This window comes from Lynx canadensis, chromosome A2, assembly GCF_007474595.2.
Source record: "Lynx canadensis isolate LIC74 chromosome A2, mLynCan4.pri.v2, whole genome shotgun sequence".
NCBI classification, from domain to species: Eukaryota; Metazoa; Chordata; class Mammalia; order Carnivora; family Felidae; genus Lynx; species Lynx canadensis.
This window is the reverse complement of record NC_044304.2, coordinates 2732452-2756175: the sequence shown is the minus strand read 5'-3', so window position 1 is coordinate 2756175 and position 23724 is coordinate 2732452. Positions and strand designations below refer to the sequence as shown.

Here is a 23724-nt window from a genome sequence, read left to right as displayed (position 1 = left end):
GGGTCAGTTAAGTGTCTGACTTCGGCTCAGGTCATGATCTTGCGGTGCGTGGGTTCGAGCCCTGCTTTGGGCTCTGTGCTGACAGCTCGGAGCCTGGAGCCTGCTTCGGATTCTCTCTCTCTCTCTCTCTCTCTCTCTGCCCCTCCCCTGCTCGAGGTCTGTCTCTCTCACTCTCAAAAGTAAACATTAAAAAAAATTTTTAATAAAAAAAGAAGAGGCCATACTTGATTAAGGTGTCCGTCAGTCCAGTGAGTGTTGTCCTTATGGGAAAAGGGGAATTTGGACACAGACGCAGGACGTGTGAGGATGTGGCAGAGACGGGAGAGATGTGTCCATAAGCCAGGGATCAACCGGGGTTGCTGGCCACACCAGAAGCTGGGAGAGGTGGGAAGGAGTCTCCCCTTCAGGGGCAGCAGGGCCCTGCTGACACCTTGATTTTGGATTTCTGGACTCCAGAAGTGTGAAAGCATACATCTCTATTGTCTGAGGCCACCCAACATGGCAACCCCAGGAAACTCATGTACCCCTGTGGTATGAAATCCAGATCTCTCACCTGGGCATCCCACCAGGATGTGGCGCCGGTGAACCCTCCGCCCCCGTTCTCACGACCTAGCTGGGCTCTTGCGCTACATTCCCCATCATGCCAAGGCCTTCCTTGCCCCAGTGCCTTTGCACATCTCACTCCTCTGTCTAGAGTAAATTTGCTTAGCCTTTAAGACTGGGTCAGTGTCCTCCAGGAAGTTCTGACTGAGTCTGGCCTCTACCCCACCCTGCACTCTGCCCCAGAGCCCACCATGAGCACTCAGCCCGTGGTACGTGTGCTAATCGCTTGCTTCCTGGGCAGACTGTGAGCCGTTGAAGGGGAGGAAGCGCCTCTTCCTATCTTGCTTTGGTGAGTCACAGGCCAGCCCTCAAAGAAGTGGCTTGTGGAAGGACAGGGGGAAGGAAGGCGCATCACATGAGTCGGAGAGGCACAACCCAGAAGGCCTGTCAACCTGATGCAGCTCTACCCTCAGATTCTAGCCTCAGGGTTGAGGTTTCTCATGATGTGAAACAAGAGAATTGGGAATGAACTTTGACCATGCCTCCTGCTCCCCCCTCCCCTGCGCCCCGCCCAACCTGTGCTCCAAGGGCATCAAGCTTGGGCACTGCTTGCCTCAGTCTCCCTTCAGGGAGTCTCTGTTCCCAGAGACTCCTTCCCAGTCTCTGTTTCTGCCTGACCAAGGCCGCTTCTGGTGCGTGGCAACCACAGAATCTCTTTCCGGGTAGAGGCATGCTTTTCTGATAGCCATATGACACCCGCAAAGCTCAGGCAAGGGAACCAGAGGGGATACTTCTGTGGGGCCTAAAAAATTATTTCTTGGCAACTTTGGTGGCTCTTAGATGCCCAGACAAATAAATGTACCCTTTTTCCTTCTCTGCAATTTCCAACACCTCTGTCCCTTCCTGTCATTCCTGTCTCCCCCAGCACCATTGTCTCCGGGAGGGTCACAAGGCCTGGGGTGGTAAGCAGAACCATGGACAGCGGCACCACAGCCGCCCTCCCCCCCGCCCCCCCCAGCAGCCCGACTCCACCCCCAACAGCCTGACTCCACCCAAAGCAGCCTAGACTCCACCCCCAGAAGTGCCGACTCCACCCCCAGCAGCCTGACTCCACCCAAAGCAGCCCTGACTCCACCCCCAGCAGCCTAGACTCCACCCCCAGAAGTGCCGACTCCACCCCCAGCAGCCTGACTCCACCCTAGCAGCCCTGACTCCACCCCCAGCAGCCCAGACTCCACCCCCAGAAGTGCCAACTCCACCCCCAGCAGCCTGACTCCACCCAAAGCAGCCTAGACTCCACCCCCAGAAGTGCCGACTCCACCCCCAGCAGCCTGACTCCACCCAAAGCAGCCCTGACTCCACCCCCAGCAGCCTGACTCCACCCTAGCAGCCCTGACTCCACCCCCAGCAGCCTAGACTCCACCCCCAGAAATGCCAACTCCACCCCCAGCAGCCTGACTCCACCCAAAGCAGCCTAGACTCCACCCCCAGAAGTGCCGACTCCACCCCCAGCAGCCTGACTCCACCCAAAGCAGCCCTGACTCCACCCCCAGCAGCCTAGACTCCACCCCCAGAAGTGCCGACTCCACCCCCAGCAGCCTGACTCCACCCTAGCAGCCCTGACTCCACCCCCAGCAGCCTAGACTCCACTCCCAGAAGTGCCAACTCCACCCCCAGCAGCCTGACTGCACCCAAAGCAGCCTAGACTCCACCCCCAGCAGTGCCGACTCCACCCCCAGCAGTCCAACTCCACCCTAGCAGCCCTGACTCCACCCCCCAGGAGTCAGCTGTGTTTTTGCAGACTGAATTGTGTCTCCCCTGCCTCCCTCACCCCTGCCAATTCAAACATCTAAGGACCAACCGTCAATACGGCTGTTTTTGGAGATGGGGTGTTTAAGAAGCAATGAAGGTGAACTGAGGTCCTTCGGGGCCTTGATCCCATCGGGCGTGGCCGTATAAGAAGAGGGAGAGACAGGAGCAACCAATCCACACGCATGCACAGAGGAAAGGCTACATGAGGACACAAGAAGGTGGCTGTCTACAAGCCAGGGAGTGAGCCCTCACCGAACCCACGGATCTAACTTCCAGCCTCCAGGGGGGGGAGGAAGTGTCTGTGATACTCTGTCTGGCAGCCCAAGCCGACTGAGACAGAGGAGGAAACTAGAAGAGACGAGCCCAGCGTGGAGAAGGGCGGGGCTGAGGACGGCAGAAATGCTCCAGCCGGTCAGGGCCCACGACTCCTGCACACATCTTTTGGGACCTGCTGAGGTGTGTGCAACACAAAATTAGCTCTGTGCGTGTGCTGGGCTGACGGAGAGAGGCAGAGAGAGACAGAGGAGGAAGGGAGAGACAGAGAGACACAGAGAGAGGGGAGAGACACAGGAGGGAAGGAGGGAGGTGGGAGGGAATGATAAAGCAAAAGGAGTGAAATGTTAGTTGGCAAATCTGGGGAAAGGTTTACAGTTAGGACTTAGACCATCCTTGTAATCTTTACTCAAAGTCTGAGACGACATCAGAATAAAAAGTTACAAAGCAACAGAACCCATAGCCACTTGCTTGTGGAGGGAAAGGCGGGCTGAGATGCCAGTCAGACACCTATCCCTGCACCTGCCTCTTCTGACCTGTGAGACTCTGGTCAAGATCCCCCTCAGCTTTTCTTCTGCCCCTCAACCTGCCTCCACTGGCCTCAGGGCCTTTGCACATACTGCTCTCAGAGCTTGGAATACTCAGGACCCACCCAGCGTCTCCTTCTCCTGTTCGTCTCTCTTCCTCCTTCACAGCTCGGGGTCAGCACCCTCTCCAGCCTCCCCAATCTCTCCAACCTGGTCAGACCCCACCTGGGCACTCTCCAAGTACCACGAACCCAGCTGCAACTTTACGTTGGGTTGTGAAGTTTATGAGGGAATGGCCTGCCCCTGCCCCCAGAGGAAAGGCCCCATGAGGGCATCTGTCTTGTTCTGTACGTGTCCTGAGTGTTTCGCCCAGGGCCTGGCATACAGCTGGTGCGTATCATTACAGAGAACGAATGGAGAAATAGGGCAGAGAGAGCTACATCATCTCTGGGCTGCCCTTTGGATCCTTAAGAACCTGCAGAAGGGCGGGAGACAAGGAAGATGCTACAAGGTCATGGCAGCGGGAGGGGCTGCGGGCACAGGGCAAGCACTCTGACACCCTGGGGAGGCTGGAAGACGCCCCCGGGAAGGGGACCACTGGGCTGGAAGGAACAGAACTGTGGGTTGTCTGGCACCAGACAGAGGTGCTTATGTGGAGACGCCGCTGGGTGCCGAATGAAGGAGCTGCACTCACTCCTCCCATGGCGGGGAAGGCAGAAGCCTTGGCAAAGGGCTGGCTCACGTCCCGGGGCGGCACAGCAGGGCCACTGTGCCGCAGACACTGGGCTACTGAAAAGGGACAGCGACCCTCTGCAGCTGGGAGAAACTCACTTAAAAATCATAGTTGCAGCTGCCCCGTTTTGTCTCAACAAGGGGCTTGGGAGAGGGGGTGTCTTTTAAAAGATCAGGGCGGGGGGCGTGCGAGTGAACGAGATACGGTGAAGAAGCGTCCAGGGTGGGGGGCAATGTATTTGGACAGCCCTCGTCATCTAGAGGGCCCATCCCGGCCGCCTTGCCCTGCGCGCCTCAGAGAATTCTTCCAGCAACTCTGTGAGTGAGGCATTATCGATCCGATTCACAGACAGGACAACTGAGGCACGAGGAAGCCCTCGGCACCCTCAGCGACGGGGATCCTCTTTTCTGGGGTGAGCACCCTCCCTCCTTCGTCTGTTCCTTTCCAGACAGTTATATAATGAGCTCTTGGACAGCATCCCCTGGGGCAAAACCCTTGCACTAAAGGAGGGCAGAGATGCACTTTGTGTCCAGCCATCGGATTAGGGGAGCCTGTGCCGACCCGTGTTTTCTCTTACCCAACACCACCCAGCAGAGCGAAGAGAGGGACACAGGCCTGGAGGCCCACGGCTTCCTCCCAGTTTCTTATTCCTACCAGTGGCCGTCACCCGCTCAGCCGGTGTGTCCTGAGTGCCGACTGTATACCAGAGTCTGTCTTTGTGGTGCCGGACGACAGCGATCCAACCAAAGGCCCCTGCTCTCGCGGGGCTCCATTTGGGGGGGGAAACAGACCACACACGAGATACGCATGGACAATATTTAGGGTATTAGGCTCACCGCAGGGTCTCCTGGGGCTGCTGTGACAAATGACCATGCACTTAGGGGCTTAAAACGATAACTGATTCATTCTCTTTTGATTCTAGAGGCCAGAAGTGAGTCTGAAGTCGGTTTCACTGGGCGGCAGGCAAGGTGTGGGCAGGCCTGGCTCCTTCCGGAAGCTCTAAGGGAGAATCTGCTTTTGTCCCCTTTCCAGCTTCCAGAGGTGCTCCTCCTCCCCCTTGGCTCGTGGCCCCTCCCTCCTGTGACACCAATCTGTCACTTCCGTCGCCTCTGCCCCTACCCCTGAGTCGAGTCTCCTGCCTCCTCTCAGAAGGACCCTGGGATGATATGGAGGGCTCACCTGGATAATTCAAGGTCACCTCCCTCTTTTCAGATCCTTGGCCTAAACACGTGCAAAGTGTCTTTGCCCCAGAGGGGCACATTTTCAGAGTCCAGGGATTAGGACACGGACATCTCTGGGGGCCACTCCAGGGATTTTAAGCAGGGCTAGGGCAAGATGCCTCCGGCTGCCACAGGTAAAAACACACCCTCACCCGGATTCGTGGGAACACCCGTAAGAATATTAATCGTCCACGAGGCAGTTGTAGAAGAATGTTCGGAATTCCTAAAATAGCATGGGAATGGGAGCTTTGCGCTGCTGTGGTGGGGCGGGGCGGGGGGGGGGATCCATCTTAAATAACTCGGCAAGTATTCATTATGTGCCCGGCGTCCCCCAAGCCCCACCTCAGAGAGGCGGTGGGCACCCACCGCGCACCCCCGCCCCGCCCCCAGCAAGGGCTGACGCGGCAGTGGGGAAGCTGTACCTGGGAAGGCCTTCGTCCTGCCATTCTTCCTTCACGTCCACGTTTTCCATCCGGAGCGTAGCTTCAGTGGTCCCCATGGGAACAGAGGAGAGGCGCGCTGGCTTGAAGCAGAGCTGAGTCCTGAAGGAGAGCCACGTGGAGGTTTTACTGGACAGTCATCGCAATAACCACCACCCCCCCCACCCACGTGTGGCACCTCAGATCGATAAGAGTGTTGGATCCATTATTATATTGAATCGTCGCCCAGCCCCATGACGCAGGTGAGAAAACAGAGGTGTCGAGGGCTGATGACATCCACGTAGGTCTGGAGTTGGAACCCAGGTGAGAGCTGAGCCCCCAGATATAAGCCCCCTTCGCTTCGAAGCTCCAAAGTCCATGCTCCTTAGGGCTCATCATCCCTCCCTTACCTTGGACTTAAACTGGGCAGCAATAAATCCAACTAAAATCGTTTATACTAAAGTGTTAGTGACTGATATACTTAAGCTTCCTTGCTGGGACCGACACTTTCAAACCCTACCTCTATCTTCTCCAGGCTACCTGCCTTGCCTCTCTGTCCCCGAATAAAGAAGCAAATCCTGACAACCTGCTGGGGCCAACGAAGGCAGTGTGGAAAGAGACTGGGGCTGGAAGTCGGGATCATAATTCTTATCAAGCACAAAGCTCACGTTTTGTTTTTATTGTTCTGAGGAGCTGGTGCCTTAACAGCTGGGCTGTCTGGAGCAGTCAGAGGTCCACCCTGAGGCATGCAGGACTCCGCCACTCACCCCTCCCAGCCTCAGTTTCCCCATCTCCAAATTAAGGAGCTGGGCTAGAAATCATCTTCACAATACCTTTGGGGCATAACCTTCCAGGATCCTGTAACTCAGTCAACACCATGGGTTCTGTGCCTTTAAGCCAGTGGCTTTCAAAACTGGGGATAATTTTGCCCTGCCCCTCCCTGTCAAGGGACCCTTGGCAAGTCTGGAGGCATTTTTGGTTGTCACAATGTGGGGAGGGGGCTCCTGGCCTCAAGGGGGTGAGGGTCAGGGATACTGCTCAACACCGCTAGGCGCGTGTGCAAGCTGGGCCCCCAGGACCGAGAAGGATCCAGCCCCAAAGTCCACGGATCTGAGATTGAGAAACCCTGTCTTAATCGCATGCTTGCGAAAGGTCCCCGGGCAGGGTTTGACAGTCCTTATAGAGGGCCCGCTGCGTCTTTGCATCCCACCCTCCAAGCACCTCCTGGGTTGTTAGTCTCACACGCCAGCACCAAAGGCCCCTGCCCCCAGCCCCTCACCCTTCCAGATGCCACGGCGGCCCCTCGGCAGACGGTTTGGGTGGGTCATCTGAAGCCCCTGGAGGTGGGGGTCTGCATTTGGGGCTGTGGGACAGAGACGAGGACCCAGAGGGAGCCTGGGCCAGGAGAAGGCCAGGCAGGGGGGAGGGGTGGCTGGCTAAAATTAGACACCCTCCCCGCCCCCACCAACACACACTTGGGAAACAGTGTCCCACCGGATTCTTGTCGCTGCTCTGAATGTCGTCATCCATTCATGGAGGAGGGACAGTAAGACGCAGTACGCCAAAAAAAAAAAAAAAAAAAAAAAAAGAAAGAAAGAAAAACCTCTTCCTGATGCCTGGGGTGATAACCACCACCCAGGACCTGACTGCGAGGGGAAGTTCTGGTCAATGGAAATTCATTTCCTTTCGGAAGACAGGGGTGTCGGCCTGGTTTTCCTCACCCCAAGCGGGGCGTGACCTCAGCCCCCCGGAAGGACGCCCCCCAATCCCACCCACAGCGGAGGCGCTGGACCCACGCAGGCCGGGGCCACAATCCTGTACAGGTGGCGTGTGGGTCCTGCGCGCTCCTGTTCTAAGATCCTGACTTCACTCTGAGGGAAAATGAGGCAAAGTGAGGGGCAGCCCAGAGGTGTGCCTTTGCCCTGGGGCGCTGAATCCTCAGTGCATGGCGTCCAGGTGCATTGAGAGGGGGAGGGATCCGTCTTCAACCTTCTCCCTGCCTCCCCGCCCTGTAGGCGAGCCTCGGTGTACACATCCATCAGGTCTGTCTGTGTCTGTCTCTCTTTCCAAATCCGCTCACGGTGTTATAAATAGACAATGCACAGAGGTGGGGCGTGTACATTTGGGTCTCTTAGGAAGCGTCCCAGAGAGAGGCTGAGGGTTTTATCAGCCTAATCTCCAAGCGCGTCCCGAAAATGGTGCATCCCCCTGCCTTCCAGGTGAGCGGTGGGCACGGAAGGCGGGCTCTGGGTGTATATGCCCGCGGCTGCTTTCCCTCGGCTTCGGGAGACAGGGCTGTGCTACCGTGCAGAGAACCCCAAGACCGTGGGTCCCGGCTCCCAGCCGCCCCACCTGCCCGGAGGGGGTTGGCAACAGCGGATGTCTCCGCACAGGCAAACGTGCCCGGGCAGGGCCGGGACGAGGAGAAAGGGGACTCACCTCCGCGGCCTCTGCGGGTTACGCGCAGACAAAGGCGAGCCCCGCGCCGACGCAGCCGGACATCCCTCGCCTTCCGAGTGCGGTCCCTGGGCCTTCAGAGCATCCGAGGAAGGTGCGCGCAGCGGCGGACTCTGCACGCAAGGAAGGTCACCCGGAGCAACGTGGCGGCGCAGACGGGGGGCGCTTTTGTCCGGAGGTGGGGAACGGACGCAGTTCGCAGTCAGCCGGCTGCCCCTCGCCCCGCTGCGAGCGCGCCCCCTCACCGGCACCGGCGCCGGGCCGTGCCTCCGAGGTGTTTTCTTCCTGCCAGCTCGCAGCTGGCGGAGGCTCGGCTGCCTTAAGACAGTTAATTATGCTGCTTTTGTGTGCAGGGTGGGTGGGTGGGGGCAGGGCTGACCGAAAAGCACAGCCCCCTGCCAGAATCCGGTGCTCTCCATTGGCTGAACGGGGAGTGTTTCCAAGGGCCTCACCGGGGGCAGAAGCGGAAATGATTTCCTGATGGCGCATCACGGGTTTAAAAACACAACAAGGAGCAAACAAACAAACACACACAGGACGGCGGTGGCCTCATTCCTTAGATTAGGAAGGAGGGAGGGAAAGCGCCCCGAGGACCACGTTACGTGGGGCCCCCAGCCGTGTGCCAAGGACCCGGCCGCGTGCTGGGGAGGCAGAATCTTCCCGGCCACGCTTGCTCGGGCCACCGATGGAAAGGCGCCCCCTACAGTTGTGCGCTCAGCGGCCCTGCCCTGGAGGACTCCAGCCTGACAGTATAATAGTATCACGAGTTGCAGCTTCTGAAATTAGAAGGAGGTTTGGACCCTGGCTAGGCGGCCGCCTAGCCGGGAGACACGACCGCGTAAGTGACCTTCGCTGCTGGGTCTCAGTTTCCTCACCTGTGAAATGGGAACATCATGGTAGTGGCGTTTCGGCATTCAATGAGATCGTGTAGGAGAGCGCTTAGCACAGTGCCTGAGAACGCTTCGCTACCTGTTTCTCGCCCTTGCCGTGTCGGGTTTTAGACCTGTAGCAGAGGCCGAATGGTGGTCCCCACAAGATATGGCAGCTCTTATCCTGACCCCTGGAACTTGGGAATATGACCTGATTTGGAAAAAGGGTCTTTGCAGGCAGAATTGAGGATCCAGTACCCTCATTTTGAGATGAGATCATCTGGATTGAGGATAAATCCCAGAGCCCATGCCAAGTGTCTTTACCTCTGCAAACCAAGGAGAACCAAGGATTGCCAGCAACCACCCGAAGCTGGGCAGGCATGGAATGCATTCTCCCTCACCGCCTCCAGAAGGAACCGACCTTCATTTTTGACGTCTGGGCTCCGGCACTGTGAGAGAATTTTGATTTCTATTGTCGTAAGCCGCTTGGCTTGTGGTGCTTTGTTACAGCAGTCCCAGAAAACGAACACACCCTGAGTAGCAACCAATGCCCATTACTCTGCCCTGCCTCCCTTGATCACTGCAGTGGCTTTCCACCCGTTTTGTGAACACATCAAGTTCATCCCCACCACGGGGCCTTTGAACGTGCTGTTCCCTCTGCCAGGAATGCTCTTCCAGAAGAGGTTCACATTATTCAGGTGGCAGCTCAGAAGTAGTCTCCTCAGAGAGGCCTTCCCTAACCACCCCTACTTTGCCCCCCAATTCATCACCCCATTCCATTGCCCAGTCTGATTTTTTTTAGTACATACATTAGTATAATTGCTGGGTCATACACTAAGGAGCCTGACTTTTCCCCCACAGCACTTACCACTATTTGAAACTGTCTACTTATTTTTTGTTTGTTTGTTTATTCTCTGACTCCCTAGCTAGAATGTACAATTCAAGATAAATGAGACTGGGGTGGTCTTGTACCCTGCTGTGTTCTCTGCAGAGGTCAGCAGCACCTGGCACAAAGGGGAGGTCCAGGACATGCAGGTACAACGTGTCGATGTCGGCTCCCCCCGCCCCGTGGATACCAGACAACACTCTACTCACCTCACTGCCAAAGTCACTGCATCACGGTCTGTGCCCCTCCAAGCCAAAGGCGGAAAGGCACGGCCCCACAGCAGGGGATGAGAGCCTGGAGCCTGAAGCTCGAGATCCATCGGACTTTATGCGCCCTGGCTGGAGGAAGTGGGGCCCTGGGAAGAGACGCGTGTGTTAATTCAGTGGGAAATCCAGGCCAGTCCTCGCGCTGGGCACTGGGGTCCAGCGTGTGAATGAGAAAGACTTCGCTTTTGTCGAACTCCCATTTGGAGAAACAGATGGGCAAAGGAGTCTGGGCTGATTTAGAGACATCTTTGAAGCAGAGTGGCTTGGGGGAGGGTGCATGGGAAGACGTTCAGGGGCAGAGGGTGGGCAGTGACGATGTGAGTTGGGCCCTGAGAAGCGAGTAGGAGTTGGATGGATGAAGGAGCTGGAGAAAAACAATCTGGGCAGAACGGCGTTTGCAAAGCGACCTCCCCTCCCTCACGAGCGCGCGCGGGGAGCTGTCCGTGGTGCTGTGGCCGCCGCCAAAGAGCCGGCGCGTGAACCCAGCTTGCCTGGTTTACTTTTCACCGCGGTTAAAACACACATACAGAACATAAAGCTTGCCGTTCCGATCATTTTTAAGCGTGAAATTCAGTGGCATCAATTACATTCACCATGTGCAACCATCACCACAATCCATCTCCGGAACTTTTCCATCTTCCCAAACTGAAACTCTGTCCCCATTAAATACTAACTCACCTTCCCCGTTAGCCATTCCCCCATAAGGTAAGCTTTCTGAGATCAGAGATGTTGCACTTTGTCACTGCTATCTCTCAGATCCCTAGCCAGTGGTTCTCACGGTGGGGCGGGGATTCTGTCCCCCATGGGAGGTTTGGTGATGTCTGGGAACATTTTTGGTTTTCATGACTTGGGGGATAGAGACGGTACTGGCATTGAGTGTGAGACCAGAGATCCTGCTCAGCACCCTACAAGGCACATGACAACTCCCCACGACAGAGAATTACCTGGCCCCTAACGTCACCAGTGTGGGGTGAGAATGACACCCGAAACGTAGTCAGATGCCATTATACTGAATCGAGGCAATGAAATTGCTAACGCTCCGGGGCACCTGGGTGGCTCAGTTGGTTAAACGTCCAACTTCGGCTCAGGTCATGATCTCGTGGTTTGTGGGTTTGAGCCCCACGCTGGGTTCTGTGCTGACAGCTCGGAGCCTGGAGCCTGCTTCGGATTCTGTGTCTCCCTCTCTCTCTGTTCCTCCCCCACTTGTGCTCTGTCTCTGTCTCTCAAAAATAAATAAAAATGTAAAAAAAATTAAAACATGTTAAAAAAAATTGCTAACGCTCCTTGAGTGTCATTTTCCTGATTTGCAAAGGGGATTGATTAATCACGGACATTCAATCCTCATTATTAGTTGTTTCCGTATTTGTGAATTTGCCTACTGGCTGAAATTTAGTGGTAACATTTGTAAGACTCAAATCAATACTCATGGTGCCTTCAGGGTCATTTGCAGACAAGGAAGTGTGATGAAAAATTTGAGTGCTGGTTGTACATGTTCCCAGGTGAGTTCGAACAAGGCACCATTTTGCCTTCTGATTCCAGCCCAGATTGTAAACTGCCCATTTCGGGATTTATTTAGCACCATGATTTTTGTGCTTTACATTGGTGGTTTTGCTGTTTATAGTGGCCCCCGTGCACGGTCCTGAAGGGCTGTCTAGCGTTTCCAAGCACAAGAAGGTCGGAGTGCACCTTGCGGTGAAAATAAGAGTGTTAGTTAAGCTTCATTCAGGCATGAGTTACAGTGCTGTTGGCTGTTCATGATCAGTAATGTATATTAAATAAGATGCCTTTGGACAGAAGCACACAGAACACAAGGTTATGTATTTGATCCGTTGATGAAAAATAATGTGAGCAGAGGCTTGCAGGAACCCACTCAAGTGTCTCCCCAGGAGTGGGGCTTTAGGATTCCCTATTCTAGGGCTTGGGGCCACTTTATAGGACAAGGCTGCTGCCAATAATGAGAATCAACTCTATCTATCTACTTCTGAGGGCTATGTAGGGATAGATAAGATTGTGCATGCAAAAAGCATTGAACACAATGCTTGTAGTAAATAACAGGAGGGAAAAAAAGATATTATGTAACCCTGAGAAAACATTAAAACAGACCTGCTTTTGTATAAAGCATGTAGCCTTTGTTACCTAGCTAGAGCTGCAGGGAATTGGAGGAAAGCGGTGTGTAATTACCACTCTGAGCGTTAGCCAGGGCATGGTGGGAGAGCTGCTTTTGCCAGACCCTGTAGATTGTTTCTGGTGGCCACACATGGTCATGAAGACACAAAGGGAAGAATGCCATCCACTAAATCACCATACGGCTTTCCTCGGCACCCTGGGCTTGCCATGGTTTCTGTCCAAGAATTAACTAGCCCTGTGCCTGCTTCAGAGAAAGAAGGAAAGGAACCCCACCCCACCAGAGTTGGTGAATGTGTTTTTCTAATTAATTTTTTAAATATTGAAATAATTGTAGATTCACATGCAGTAAGAAATAACAGAAAGATCCTGTGTACCCGTTCCCCCAATTTACCCAACGGTAAAATCTTACACAAGTATAGTACAATATCACTATTGCTTTCAATACAGTTGAGATACAGGACATTTTCTCACGACAGGATACCTCCTGTTGTTCTTCTATAGAGGTTCCTTCTATAATGCCCGTATCCTCCCCTGCCATTTCCTTAACCCTAGACATCACAAATATGTTCTCCATTTCTGTAACTTTGATGGTTTAAGAGTTTTGAATGGAATCATGAGTATGTAAAGCATGGAACCCTTCTGCATTGGCTTTTCCTATAATTCTCTACAGTTTCATCCAAGTTGTGTGTATCAGGAGTTTATTCCTTTTTGTCCATCATACAAAATGCACAGAACAGGTAAACCTGTAGAGACAAAAAGCACACTGGTGGTTGCCAGCAGCTGGGAGATTGAGAAGCGCCTGTTGATGGAGACAGGGTTTCTACTTGGGGTGATGAAAATGTTCTGGAATTACACAGTGGCGATGGTCACGCAATTGCGTACACGTACTAAAAACCATTGAGCAGCACGCTTTAGATGGGTATGTGAATTCTATCTCGGTAAAGCTGTTATTAACCAAAAAAGCACCCTAACTGTAGTTCATAGTTTGTAAGTGTTGCAGAGGACGGGCACCAAGGAGTTTTGTTCACTGTTGCGTCCCCCAAGGCGGCCAGGCTTGGCCAACAAATCTCTCTCAAAATGACTTCTACTTAGAATAGGGTTTCTCAGCCTGGGCACTGGTGACTTTGGATCCGGTTCGTTCCGTGTGGGGCGTTCGGGGCGATGTGGAGGCTGAACAGCATCCCTGGCCCCCACCCACTCGATGCCAGGAGCCCCCCAGTGTGACAATCACAGATGTCGCTAGACACCGTCCAGTGTCCCCTGGGGGCAAACCCCTCTGGTCGGGAACCACTAGTTTAGGGTCACCAAATTTTAAGGCCCCACGAAAGGCTGCCCACCAGCGGGTCCCGAAGGACACGCAGGACTTGGCTGTATCCGTAGGGCCACATGTACCCCAGCCAGAGCGGTCAGCGGAACTCCCAAACTCACCCCAGTGGGACACAAAGTATAAGGCACTTCAGGCTCGCGTTCAGGGCGGGTCTTGGGGTGCCAGGCAGGGACCCCCAAAGCCGAAGGGCTGAAAGGAAGGCAGGGCTCCGGGAAGAGGCGGGGCTCGAGGCAGAGTCCCCGGAAGCTGAGCTGCCGGAGGGAAGGCGGGGCCCCTGGAAGGGGCGGGGCTCGAGGCGGAGACAGCGCGCGGACGCAATGGGAAGCGAGGCGGCGCGAGCTTCGCGCGAGGGGGCGGGGCCTGGGGCGCGTGGCGGCGCGCGAGCGGCACGCGGCCTGGGGGCGGGGCCCAGGGACGTCACCGCCGGCGGCTCCTCCCCTCGCGCCTCGGGGCGGCTCGCGCGCCCCAGAGACGCGAAGATGGCGGCGAGTGACTGCTCCGGTTTCGCGCGCGGCGCCGGCCCTCCGTACAGGTAACGGGCCCCCGCGCCGCTCGCGCCGCCGGCCCGACCCCGGCCCCGGGGAAGCCGCGCGCCGATCGCAGCCAGGCGGGACACGGGCGGGGAGGCCTGCGCCAGCTGAGATGGCCGCGCAGCCGCGGACCCGTGTCTGTCTGGGGAGAGCGGCGGGCCAGTCGGGGCACGGACACCGCGCCGGGCCTGACGTGGGGAGGGCAGCGGGCCCTGAGGCCGGCAGAGAAGCCAGGGCGGGGAGGGGACCCGTCCGGGCGTGGCGAGGGGCAGAGCTGGAGGGCAGGAGCGCGGGGACCCCTGGGGACGGGGACCGGGACGGAGGCCGGGGAGGGTCCTGAGGGCTGCGGGGGAGGGGGCGGGGGGGCGGGAACTGATGCGCGTTGCGGGCGCGGAGCCGGGCAGGGGGTGGAGCGGGGACCTTGGCGGAGGAGTCGGGAGTGGACGTGGAGACTTGATTTACGAACGAACAGACCCGGGAGGGCACCTGGCGGGGCAGGGGGGGTGGGGTTTGGGGGTCCTGACCCCTGACGGGGGAGGGGTGACCGGAGGGAGGGGCGGAGACATTGGCGAGGGGGTTGAGGCCTGATTGGGTCAGGTGGAGATTGGGTGGGGGGAAGGGGGGGCAGACTTGGGGGAAGTCCTGAGACCCAATAGAAGGGTGGGGACGAGGGGCTTCCCGGGGAGGGGAACAGTAAGGGGGGGGGGTAGAGGATCCCGAGACCTTAAAAAAAATCCGTGGAGTAGGTGTTTGCGTATTTACGGTCTGGTAAAGTACAGACACCCACGCATTGGGGGGACTGGGGGGGAGGAGCCAAGAGAGAGGTGGGGGGCAGGGATAGGAAGCAGCCCAGGGAAGGCGGGATCTGCAGGTCGAAGCGCGTGGGGTGTGCTGTACCCCAAGTGTACAAGTACGCTCCGCACGCCCTTCTCCAAGGCCTTTCCTTGGAGCATCTCTGCCGTCTCGTGCCTCAGCCTGACACTCGCGACCCGAGACCCGAGACCTGGGGCTGCCCCTCCCCCACCCCCCCACCCCCCAGCCTATCCTTTTCATTGTGTCGGCTTCCGCTCTCGGCCTGCTGAAGCTCCTGGGCCAGTTTCTCCCAGATCCCGAGGAAGCGAGGGTGCACACCGCCCCCTAGGCCCCCCAGAGACCCGTGTGCGCTGCACTGGGGGCCTTGCTGCAGGGTTCGGTTTCGGCTGGTTGAAAGCAGAGGGGTGGACGGTTAGGGCCGACCCCCCAACCCCGTCGTCGCGACGCTGCTGCGTTCTTTCCTCTGGGATCACACGGAAACAGCGCCGGGCTTGGAAATAAGGGCTGCGGAGGGTGGGTGTGCTCCCCGTGTCTTCTGCCCTGGGAGCGACTTGTGGGGTGTGGGGTGGCCAGTCGTGGATGTCCTGCCGGCGCGGGGATGCACGCTGTTTCCTGCAGCGGAGTCTCATTTCGGTCCGTCCTTCCTTGCTTCCGTCACCCATGGGCAGGACTCCACTGGCCCCCCCAGGCTGCTGGAGGCGCCCGCTTTTGCAAGGGCATCACCCTCTGCCTGCTGGGCAGCGACTTCTTTCTTTTCTTCCTCCCTCGTTCCTGTTTCTTTCTCCAGTGCATCCCTGGGTCACGAGTGGGAAATCCCTTGAATGTTACGTTTTCTGTTGACATTACCTTCCAGAGGAGAAATGGGCTATTTACGTGGTTAAAATTGGTAATTGCCAGGCTTCAGCAGATATTTGTCATTTATTTTTTATTTTTTTTTACTTTTTATTAAAAAAAAAATTTTTTTTAACGTTTATTTATTTTTGAGACAGAGAGAGACAGAGCATGAATGGGGGAGGGTGAGAGAGAGAGAGGGAGACACAGAATCGGAAACAGGCTCCAGGCTCTGAGCGGTCAGCACAGAGCCCGACGCGGGGCTCAAACTCACCGACCGCGAGATCGTGACCTGAGCTGAAGTCGGACGCTTAACCGACTGAGCCACCCAGGCGCCCCTCTGTCATTTATTTTAATTAAAAACTTACACGTTAGCCGAGCTATTCTGTCTGCATTCTGAGGATTTAGGTGATCGTGTGCTCACACATCGGGAAAGGATGTAAAACTACCCCGAACAGAACCTCACGTTACTCTGTTTTAGAAGTCTCTCCAAGAGTATGTTTTAAATTTAAAAAAAAAAATGTTTATTTGTTTTTGAGACAGAGCGTGAGTGGGGGAGGGGCAAAGAGAGAGGGAGACACAGAATCCCAAGCAGACTCCAGGCTCCGAGCTGGCAGCCCAGAGCCTGACGCGGGGCTCGAACCCACAAACTGTGAGATCATGACCTGAGCCGACGTCGGATGCTCAACCAACGGAGCCACCCAGGTGCCCCAAATATGTGTTACTCTTTAAGAAAAGATGGGGCGCCTGGGTGGCTCAGTCGGTTAGGCATCCGACGTCGACTCAGGTCACGATCTCGCGGTCCGTGGGTTCGAGCCCCGCGTCGGGCTCTGTGCTGACTGCTCAGAGCCTGGAGCCTGCTTCCGATTCTGTGTCTCCCTCTCTCTCTGCCCCTCCCCTGTTCATGCTCTGTCTCTCTCTGTCCCAAAAATAAATAAACGTTGAAAAAAAATTTAAGAAAAGAGTAGGGGCGCCTGGCTGGCTCAGTGGGTGGAGCATATGATTCTTGATCTCAGGGTTGAGCCTCCCATTGGAAATAGAGATTGCTTAAAAAAATAAATTATTAAAAAAAAAGTGTAAATTTAACAAACTGAAACATGGGGATCATAATGAAAGAAATTCCAGTCTCACAAAATCTTGAAAAGAGACCACCTCCGTTATCTGAATGACTTTAAGTTAACTACACATTTTCTTTTGGGGCAAATGGCTTTTGTTTAGACCCTTCAGCTGCTTTTAGAGTAGGCATTTCTTAGGTAATGTGCCATGGATAAACTAATTAGATATTGGGAGTGCCTACCAACTTTACGGTAGCTTTTGGACGACAGAATTTACAAAGCCTGTTTTACAAATTGCCAAAGTGAAGACCACAGTTTTTAGAGGAGTTTTGAGTAAGTTTTCTTGCCTTTTAAACTTGATAACCATAGCCTCGGGTGGGAATATTCCTTATGTCGTCTGTTCTTAGGGTTGGGATCTGAACTTTTGGAATTGGTGGTCAGTAGGAATTGGACGCACATTCACTTTTGAAGGTATACGAAAAACTTAAGTTACCTGTTGATAATGATGATTTCCATTGATTGGATATTATGTGGTCTTTTAAATCTTCTAAGGTTTTGTTAGAGTTAGAGCCGCAGAGACCCACAGTGAAGGATTAATCCCATGTGGAAAATTGAGTTTGGCAGTGCTGTTCATTAGCCCCGAGTGCAGCTTTCAGTGCGAGCAGTTCAAGAATTCCAGCTAAGTTCTGCGTGGCTTTAAATCACTTGGCTGGTGGAAACGTCTCGAACTCCGAGCTGTATGCGGGAGGTCCATCCCAGTGGAACGGGACAGGCTGTAACAACACCTCCGTTGTCGTATTTCCCTCTTCGTTCAGCGGCTTTGTGAACATCCCACCTGTGCAGTACGCCGGCTACCTCTGCCTTCCCGTTCTTGTTAAGTCTAAATAAGACAGCTGCTGGATTTGGGGTAATGCTTGGTTTCTCACCAAGAGAAGCTTGCGGTATGCATTTTAATCGGCCAGATTCCTTCATCTGGAATGCAGCATGTTTGATGGGTGGGCCCCCATCCAAGCCGGTTAGTGATGATAAAAATGCTGGTTATCAGCTCTTGAATTCTGTAAGTCCAGGCTTGATAGCTCAGGGGATCCTCGCAGAAATCCTTTGAGGTAGTTACTACGGTGGCTGTGTTGTGGATGAGGAGAATGAGGCTCCGGGCGCACTGACTGGTGTGGGGTCCCCGTGGTGGTAAGTGGTGGGGTCCAGCTAGGGATGCAGGGTGCCTGGCTCCCAGGCCGTGCCTTTGCCCCACGGTGGGGTGTGCTGAACCCCGGAGTGATTGTGGTGGCAGAACCCAGCCTCGTGGTGAGACCTGCCGGCAGAGACCAGGTCGCTGCCATTCTTTACGCTCGCTGGCCTGGATCCGGTCCCCCTCGTTTGGGTCCCCGTCAGATTGTGGCGTGGGGCCAGATTCTTCAGATCTTAAAAAACTACTGTCCCCGGAACGTGGAGGCCAAGGGAGTGTCTGGCCTGGTGCCACCAGGATGATAACGACACCCCAACCTATTTCTCTCAAAAATCTCTCCCAGAGGGAACACGTGGCTTGGGAAAGGCAGCGGAGCCCACGCCAACCGTGGAGAGCCGCGCAGGCAGCCCCAGTGCCGGCAGACGGAAGGTCGCGCCCGCTCCGGAGCCCCTTGCTCCCATGTGCACGTCCGGGCCTGCCTCCGTCGTCTGCCCCTCTGCCCCTCGTGGGTCTCCACACGCTCCAGAGTGAACCTGACCCACCGCCTGTCTCCTGAGCTTGGGTCCCAGGGGCACAGGCTGCCAGGGAGAATCTGGCGTCGCTGCCTCAGGGGCCAGTGGGACTCCTGCCACCGTGTCCAGAAGCAGGGTTGCGTTAGACATCGGGGGAGTGGGGCCCGGGGGGGGGGGGAGGGCCTCCAGCTCAGTTTGGAGGAATCCTGACAAAAGGCTTCACTTGAGCAGCACCTTCTGGTTACTCCCAGGTGGGCTTGATGGGCCCTGGAACAGCACGGCAGGTGGACCTTCCTGTCAGATGTGGTTACTGTCGCCTCTTTAAAGGCCCGTCTCGGTGAGGCTGAGATACACGGCAGGGACCTGCTGAAAGAGGTACTTGGACGTCTGTTGTCGTTCAGAGAGTGCGTGCGCGTGCAGGGGAGGGGCAGAGGGAGGGAGAATCGTTTTTTCTTTTTTACGTTTATTTATTTTGAGAGAGCGCATGAACAGCGGAGGGACAGAGAGAGGGACGGAGAGAGAGAATCCCAAGCAGGCTCCACACTGTCAGCACAGAGCCCGACGAGGGGCTCAGACTCAGGAACCGCGAGATCGTGACCGGAGCCGAATCAAGAGTCAGATGCTCAACCGACTGAGCCGCCCAGGCCTCCTCTTTTACGCTTTTTGCGTGTCTTTTCTGTGTCGGTGACACTGTAAATCTGGAGCGTGCTGTTTACTTGTGGAATATTCTTTAGAATCTTGGTAGGAAGAGGTTTGGTACCACCCAAGGTCTAATGGATTGGTAACTGCTCCCTAGTTATGTCCCTTCTACTAGGGTGTCTGCCACCAGCGGGGAACTGAATTTCTCCGCCTTCTCTTTTTCTGACGATACTTGTGTTATATGATCATTTTAAGGTTGCTGGATATCTTTTAGCTGGAAACTTCATTTGTAAATACTTTGGGAAATGGGATTTTTTTTGGGGAGGTAGGTGTTTTGCTATGGGCATTTTCCCCCCCAAAGGTAAACTGCGTTTGTGGCACTCACTATCCATATGCTTTTGTAAATTAGCATATCCCGGGTCACTTATTTGTTTACTAAGAATCGAGAATTGTTCTGCTTTGATTCTGTAGCATTTTGTATTTTGGAAAGTCCGTTCTGGTGACAGGTTAACTCCTCGCTGAGTTTTGCTCTCTGGAAGCAAAATGAGCCATGACATCTAAGAGCCTCACAGTGAATGTTTTTAAGAAGCCAGTGGCTTCTTCTCAACGTAAATGTCATTGAGACATTGCTTGAATCCAGGGTTGGTAGGTGGATGTCTGTTGTACTTGCTCAGGAGAACGTCAGATTGGCTGTCTCGTCCTGCCTCCCCCTGTTGACGCGAGGTGCGTGTGTCAGACCAGTGTAGACGTGGCCGTGCAGGTTCTTCCACAGCAAGAGAAGGCTGGAGCCACAGATGACCCCTCGCCAGTCCCCAGACATTGGCCTTTCATCATTGTGGCTCCCAGCAGTAGAATGGTGTGGCCATCTGAACCCTGGTTGGACTTTGTTTCACTTGCACTGCTTCTGGGAGGACCCAGCAGAGTATCGTCAAGATGGCATTCTTGAGCACCTGACTGAAGAGCTAACCACATAGCCACCCTCCATGTGGGGACTATGTTCCTTTGCAGAAGGGATGGAAGAGAATTCCAGGAGCTGCACTGCCAGGCACAGAATCCAGCTCACCCCGGAGGCTGGGGAAGCTCCTGTCACCGGTCCCTGGAGTCCCTGCCTCAGGAACGTTGAGCAGCCCAGTGGCCCTGCCTTCAGGAGCCACGCTGGCCCTGATTTGGAGCTGGAGACTCTTGACCACAGTTTAAAGAGGTTGGGGGTTGCGGAATGAAATCCTCTCATCTTCTCAAGAGCCCAAGGATTTAGCTTATGAAACCCCTTTCCAGGACGTTGAGATGTTTTCCGGGGGTATCTGGATCTGAAACGGACATTTCACATCGAGAAGGCGCATAAGGCTTTCATAATTAAAAAAAAAATCTGCTAAAAAATCAGAATTGTAGGGCACCTGGCAGGCTTATTCAGTAGAGCATGCAACTCTTAATCTCCAGGTCTTGAGTTCAAGCCCCGTGTTGGGTGTGGAAGTTACTTAAATAAACTTTTAAAAAGTTAAGAACATACAAAATCTTAAAAAAAAAATCAGAATTGTTATGGGTATGAACGTATACAATGTGTTACATGTTTTGAATATAAAAACCTCGCGAACCGAGGTGCCAAATGAAATCATCCCTGTTCACGCATGTGTGTACGCGTAAAGTAATTGAGTGTGATCTTACCGACAATAAAACAGACTTGGAAATGTCCTTCCTGATGAATGTCTTTCATGACTATATCAGCCAGCGTTGGGTGTCGGGGTTCACGATGCACCGTCTCACTCTGAATGTTATCCAACCCCGCGAGAAGTCACAGATGCACGTGGAAAACTGCACCCAGGTCAGGGTGCCGGAGCCCAGTTTTCTCTCCGTGGCACTACAGGATGGTTGATCTTTGACGTTGAGAGTTCCAGCTGCTTGGCCCTCGGATTTAATCTCAGTCGGGCTTGGTTTTTGCCACTTGGGGGAGTGGTAGGAGGGGGGCGACAAATAGGTAAAGACCTTATGTTCTGGGAGGATTTAAAAGGAGGGTACTGAGTGAAGGTTCTCAGCACTGTGACTGCAGGAAAATCTTTTATTCCACTTGATTTTTTCCCTCAGATTCTGCATGTTTCTGGTTGTGTGTGTGTGTGTGTGTGTGTGTGTGTTCCCACTGAGTATGACCCATTGAAAGTGGTGTGTAACAGATCACTCTTACAACAACCTCAGAACGACCCTTCATTACCTGCTGTAGGTTCCTCAGATCACCCTTCTGAATCTGAAGCGAGGTCTGCGCTCCAGGTCCCGTGTGTCTTTTACGGTTGGCCTTTCAGGAGCAAGCAAGAGCGTGTCCCACAGGAGAGAGCCCTGGCTCAGGGAACCTGGCCTCCTCAGACAGATCCGTTACATCTCCAGCCCTCGGTGTCCCCTTCCGTTAGGTGACTGGGCAAAATGGTATCAACGAGTCTGGCCAGGCTTGCATTCTAAAATCTCACCTGGATGATCTCCTCAAAAAAATCCCGACTCTCCAAAACAAACATTTAGACCGAAAAACCACAAGGAGATATGACCCAGACGAGGATGCCAGCCGGGACTTACTGCTTCTCCTGTGCCAGCAGGTGCCCAGCGCTTCGCCCCCCAGCTTCCAGCCTCTGCTCTTCTCCCTCCTGGGTAGATGGCACCAACCAGGCCCTTGTTACGGCGTCCTCGTGGTGGGGACAGTGGCCCTCAGCCGTGTAGTGCAGTGACACGCCCTCCCTTCGAACGACAGGTGACGTCCAGCTGAAGCGGCACAGAGTTTATTGTCCTGGCTTGAGGAGAGGCTTCACCAAGAGCAGATTTGTGGCTTCTTGTCCCTGTTCCTCAACCACCACTCCCAATCCTTGGTCTCCACCGGGGGTTGAAAAGTGGCAGCCTGTGCACCATGTTTGTTCTCACGCCTGCTTTCTTCCACCCGAGCGGTGGACCCGTTGCTTGCTTTCTTTGAATTGGTTGCTAGCGTTCATTCTTTTTATTTTTTTTTAGGTTTATTTATTTGTTGACAGAGAGCGAGCGAGCGAGCATGAGCGGGGAATCCCAAACAGCACGGAACCCAGTGTGGGGCTCAAACTCACAAACTGGGAGATCATGACCTGAGCCAAAATCAAGAGTCAGCCATTTAACTGACTGAGCCAGCCAGGTGCCCTGGTTGTATTTAAAAATTGGGAGACTTTGGGGCACCTGGCTGGCTCAGTCAGAGAAACATGTGACTTTTGATCTGGTCATGAGCTTGAGCCCCACATTGGGTGTAGAGATTTCTTAAATAAATAAAAACTTTAAAAAAATAGAAATAAATAAAAATTGGGAGACTTTGCAAAAATCCTGATTTCTAGTCTTGTTAAAATCCGATCTGGCGGGGCGCCTGGGTGGCGCAGTCGGTTAAGCGTCCGACTTCAGCCAGGTCACGATCTCGCGCTCCATGAGTTCGAGCCCCGCGTCGGGCTCTGGGCTGATGGCTCAGAGCCTGGAGCCTGTTTCCGGTTCTGTGTCTCCCTCTCTCTCTGCCCCTCCCCCATTCATGCTCTGTCTCTCTCTGTCCCAAAAATAAATAAACGTTGAAAAAAAAAAATTTAAAAAAAAAATAAAAAATAAAAAAAAAATCCGATCTGGCAACCCCAGAATGCATTTTATGCCCCTGACTGTGCCAGGTGCTATAGCACATGAGCTCCTATTTAATTGTCCCGCCATCTCAAGAGGTGCGTGTTCCCATTTTACAGGCTAGTAAACCAAGGGTAGGAGAGAGTAAGTGACTTGCTCCAGGCCCCAGTGAGCAGAGCTGGGACTGGAAGTCAGGTGGTCTGGCTCTGGTGCCATGCCCGTCCCCCTGGGCTGTGGCTCTCCTCCTAGTTCCTAATCTTGAAACCTGTCTGACTCCAACCCAGTCCTCATGCAGAAGCCTCGGCCTCTCTTCTCTGCCATCTTGCTTGAAGGGAATGTCTCATTTGTGCTTGTAGGATTTCTGTCTATGGAGGTGCCTGAGTGAGGACGCAGAGAGGTCCATGCCATGGCAAAAAGAACCTGGTACGGTTCACAAGACAGGCCCACAAACGTGTGGCCACCTCATCTTTGACAAAGCAGGAAAGAAGATCCCAGGAAGGAAGACAGTCTCTTCAGCAAGTGGTGCTGGGAAAACCGGACAGCGACAGGCAGAAGAACGAACCTGGACCGCTTTCTCACACCAGACACAAAAACAAACTCGACATGGATGAAAGACCTAAGCGTAGGACAGGAAGCCATCAAAATCTGAGGAGAAAGCAGGCAAAAATCTGTTTGATCTTGGCCGCAGCAACTTCTTACTCAACACGTCTCCGGAGGCAAGGGAAACCAAAGCAAAAATGAACTACTGGGACCTCATCAAAATAAAAAGCTTCTGCACAGCGAAGGAAACAATCGGCAAAACTAAAAGGCAACCGACAGAATGGGAGAAGATATTTGCAGATGACACGTCAGATAAAGGGTTGGTATCCAAAATCTGTAAAAAAGTTATCAAGCTCAGCACCCAGAAAACAAATAGTCCGGTGAAGAAAGGGGCAAAAGACATGAATAGACACTTCTCCAAAGAAGACCTCCAGATGGCCAACCGACACCTGAAAAAATGCTCAACATCACTCATCATCAGGGAAATACAAATCAAAACCACCGTGAGATACCCCCTCACACCTGTCAGAATGGCTAACAGTAACAACTCAGGCAACGACAGATGCTG

General features: G+C 54.2%; 2 protein-coding genes across 2 annotated transcripts in view; one reads left to right on the top strand and one right to left on the bottom strand.

Moving 5' to 3' along the window:
- Positions 1–8272, bottom strand: part of ATCAY (ATCAY kinesin light chain interacting caytaxin) — a 31716-nt gene extending 23444 nt beyond the window's left edge. The window contains exons 1-2 of the mRNA XM_030292474.1: positions 7967–8272; positions 5531–5650 (exon numbers count right to left, since the gene is read on the bottom strand). Of these exons, the coding sequence (XP_030148334.1) occupies positions 5531–5607 (77 nt within the window). The 5' untranslated portion in view covers positions 5608–5650; positions 7967–8272. The remainder of the gene's footprint in view (positions 1–5530; positions 5651–7966) is intronic.
- A 5640-nt stretch (positions 8273–13912) lies between these two features.
- The window catches only part of ZFR2 (zinc finger RNA binding protein 2), a 43034-nt gene continuing 33222 nt past the window's right edge, over positions 13913–23724 (top strand). Inside the window, exon 1 of the mRNA XM_030336854.1 lies at positions 13913–13991. Coding sequence (XP_030192714.1) covers positions 13939–13991 — 53 coding nt within the window. The 5' untranslated portion in view covers positions 13913–13938. The remainder of the gene's footprint in view (positions 13992–23724) is intronic.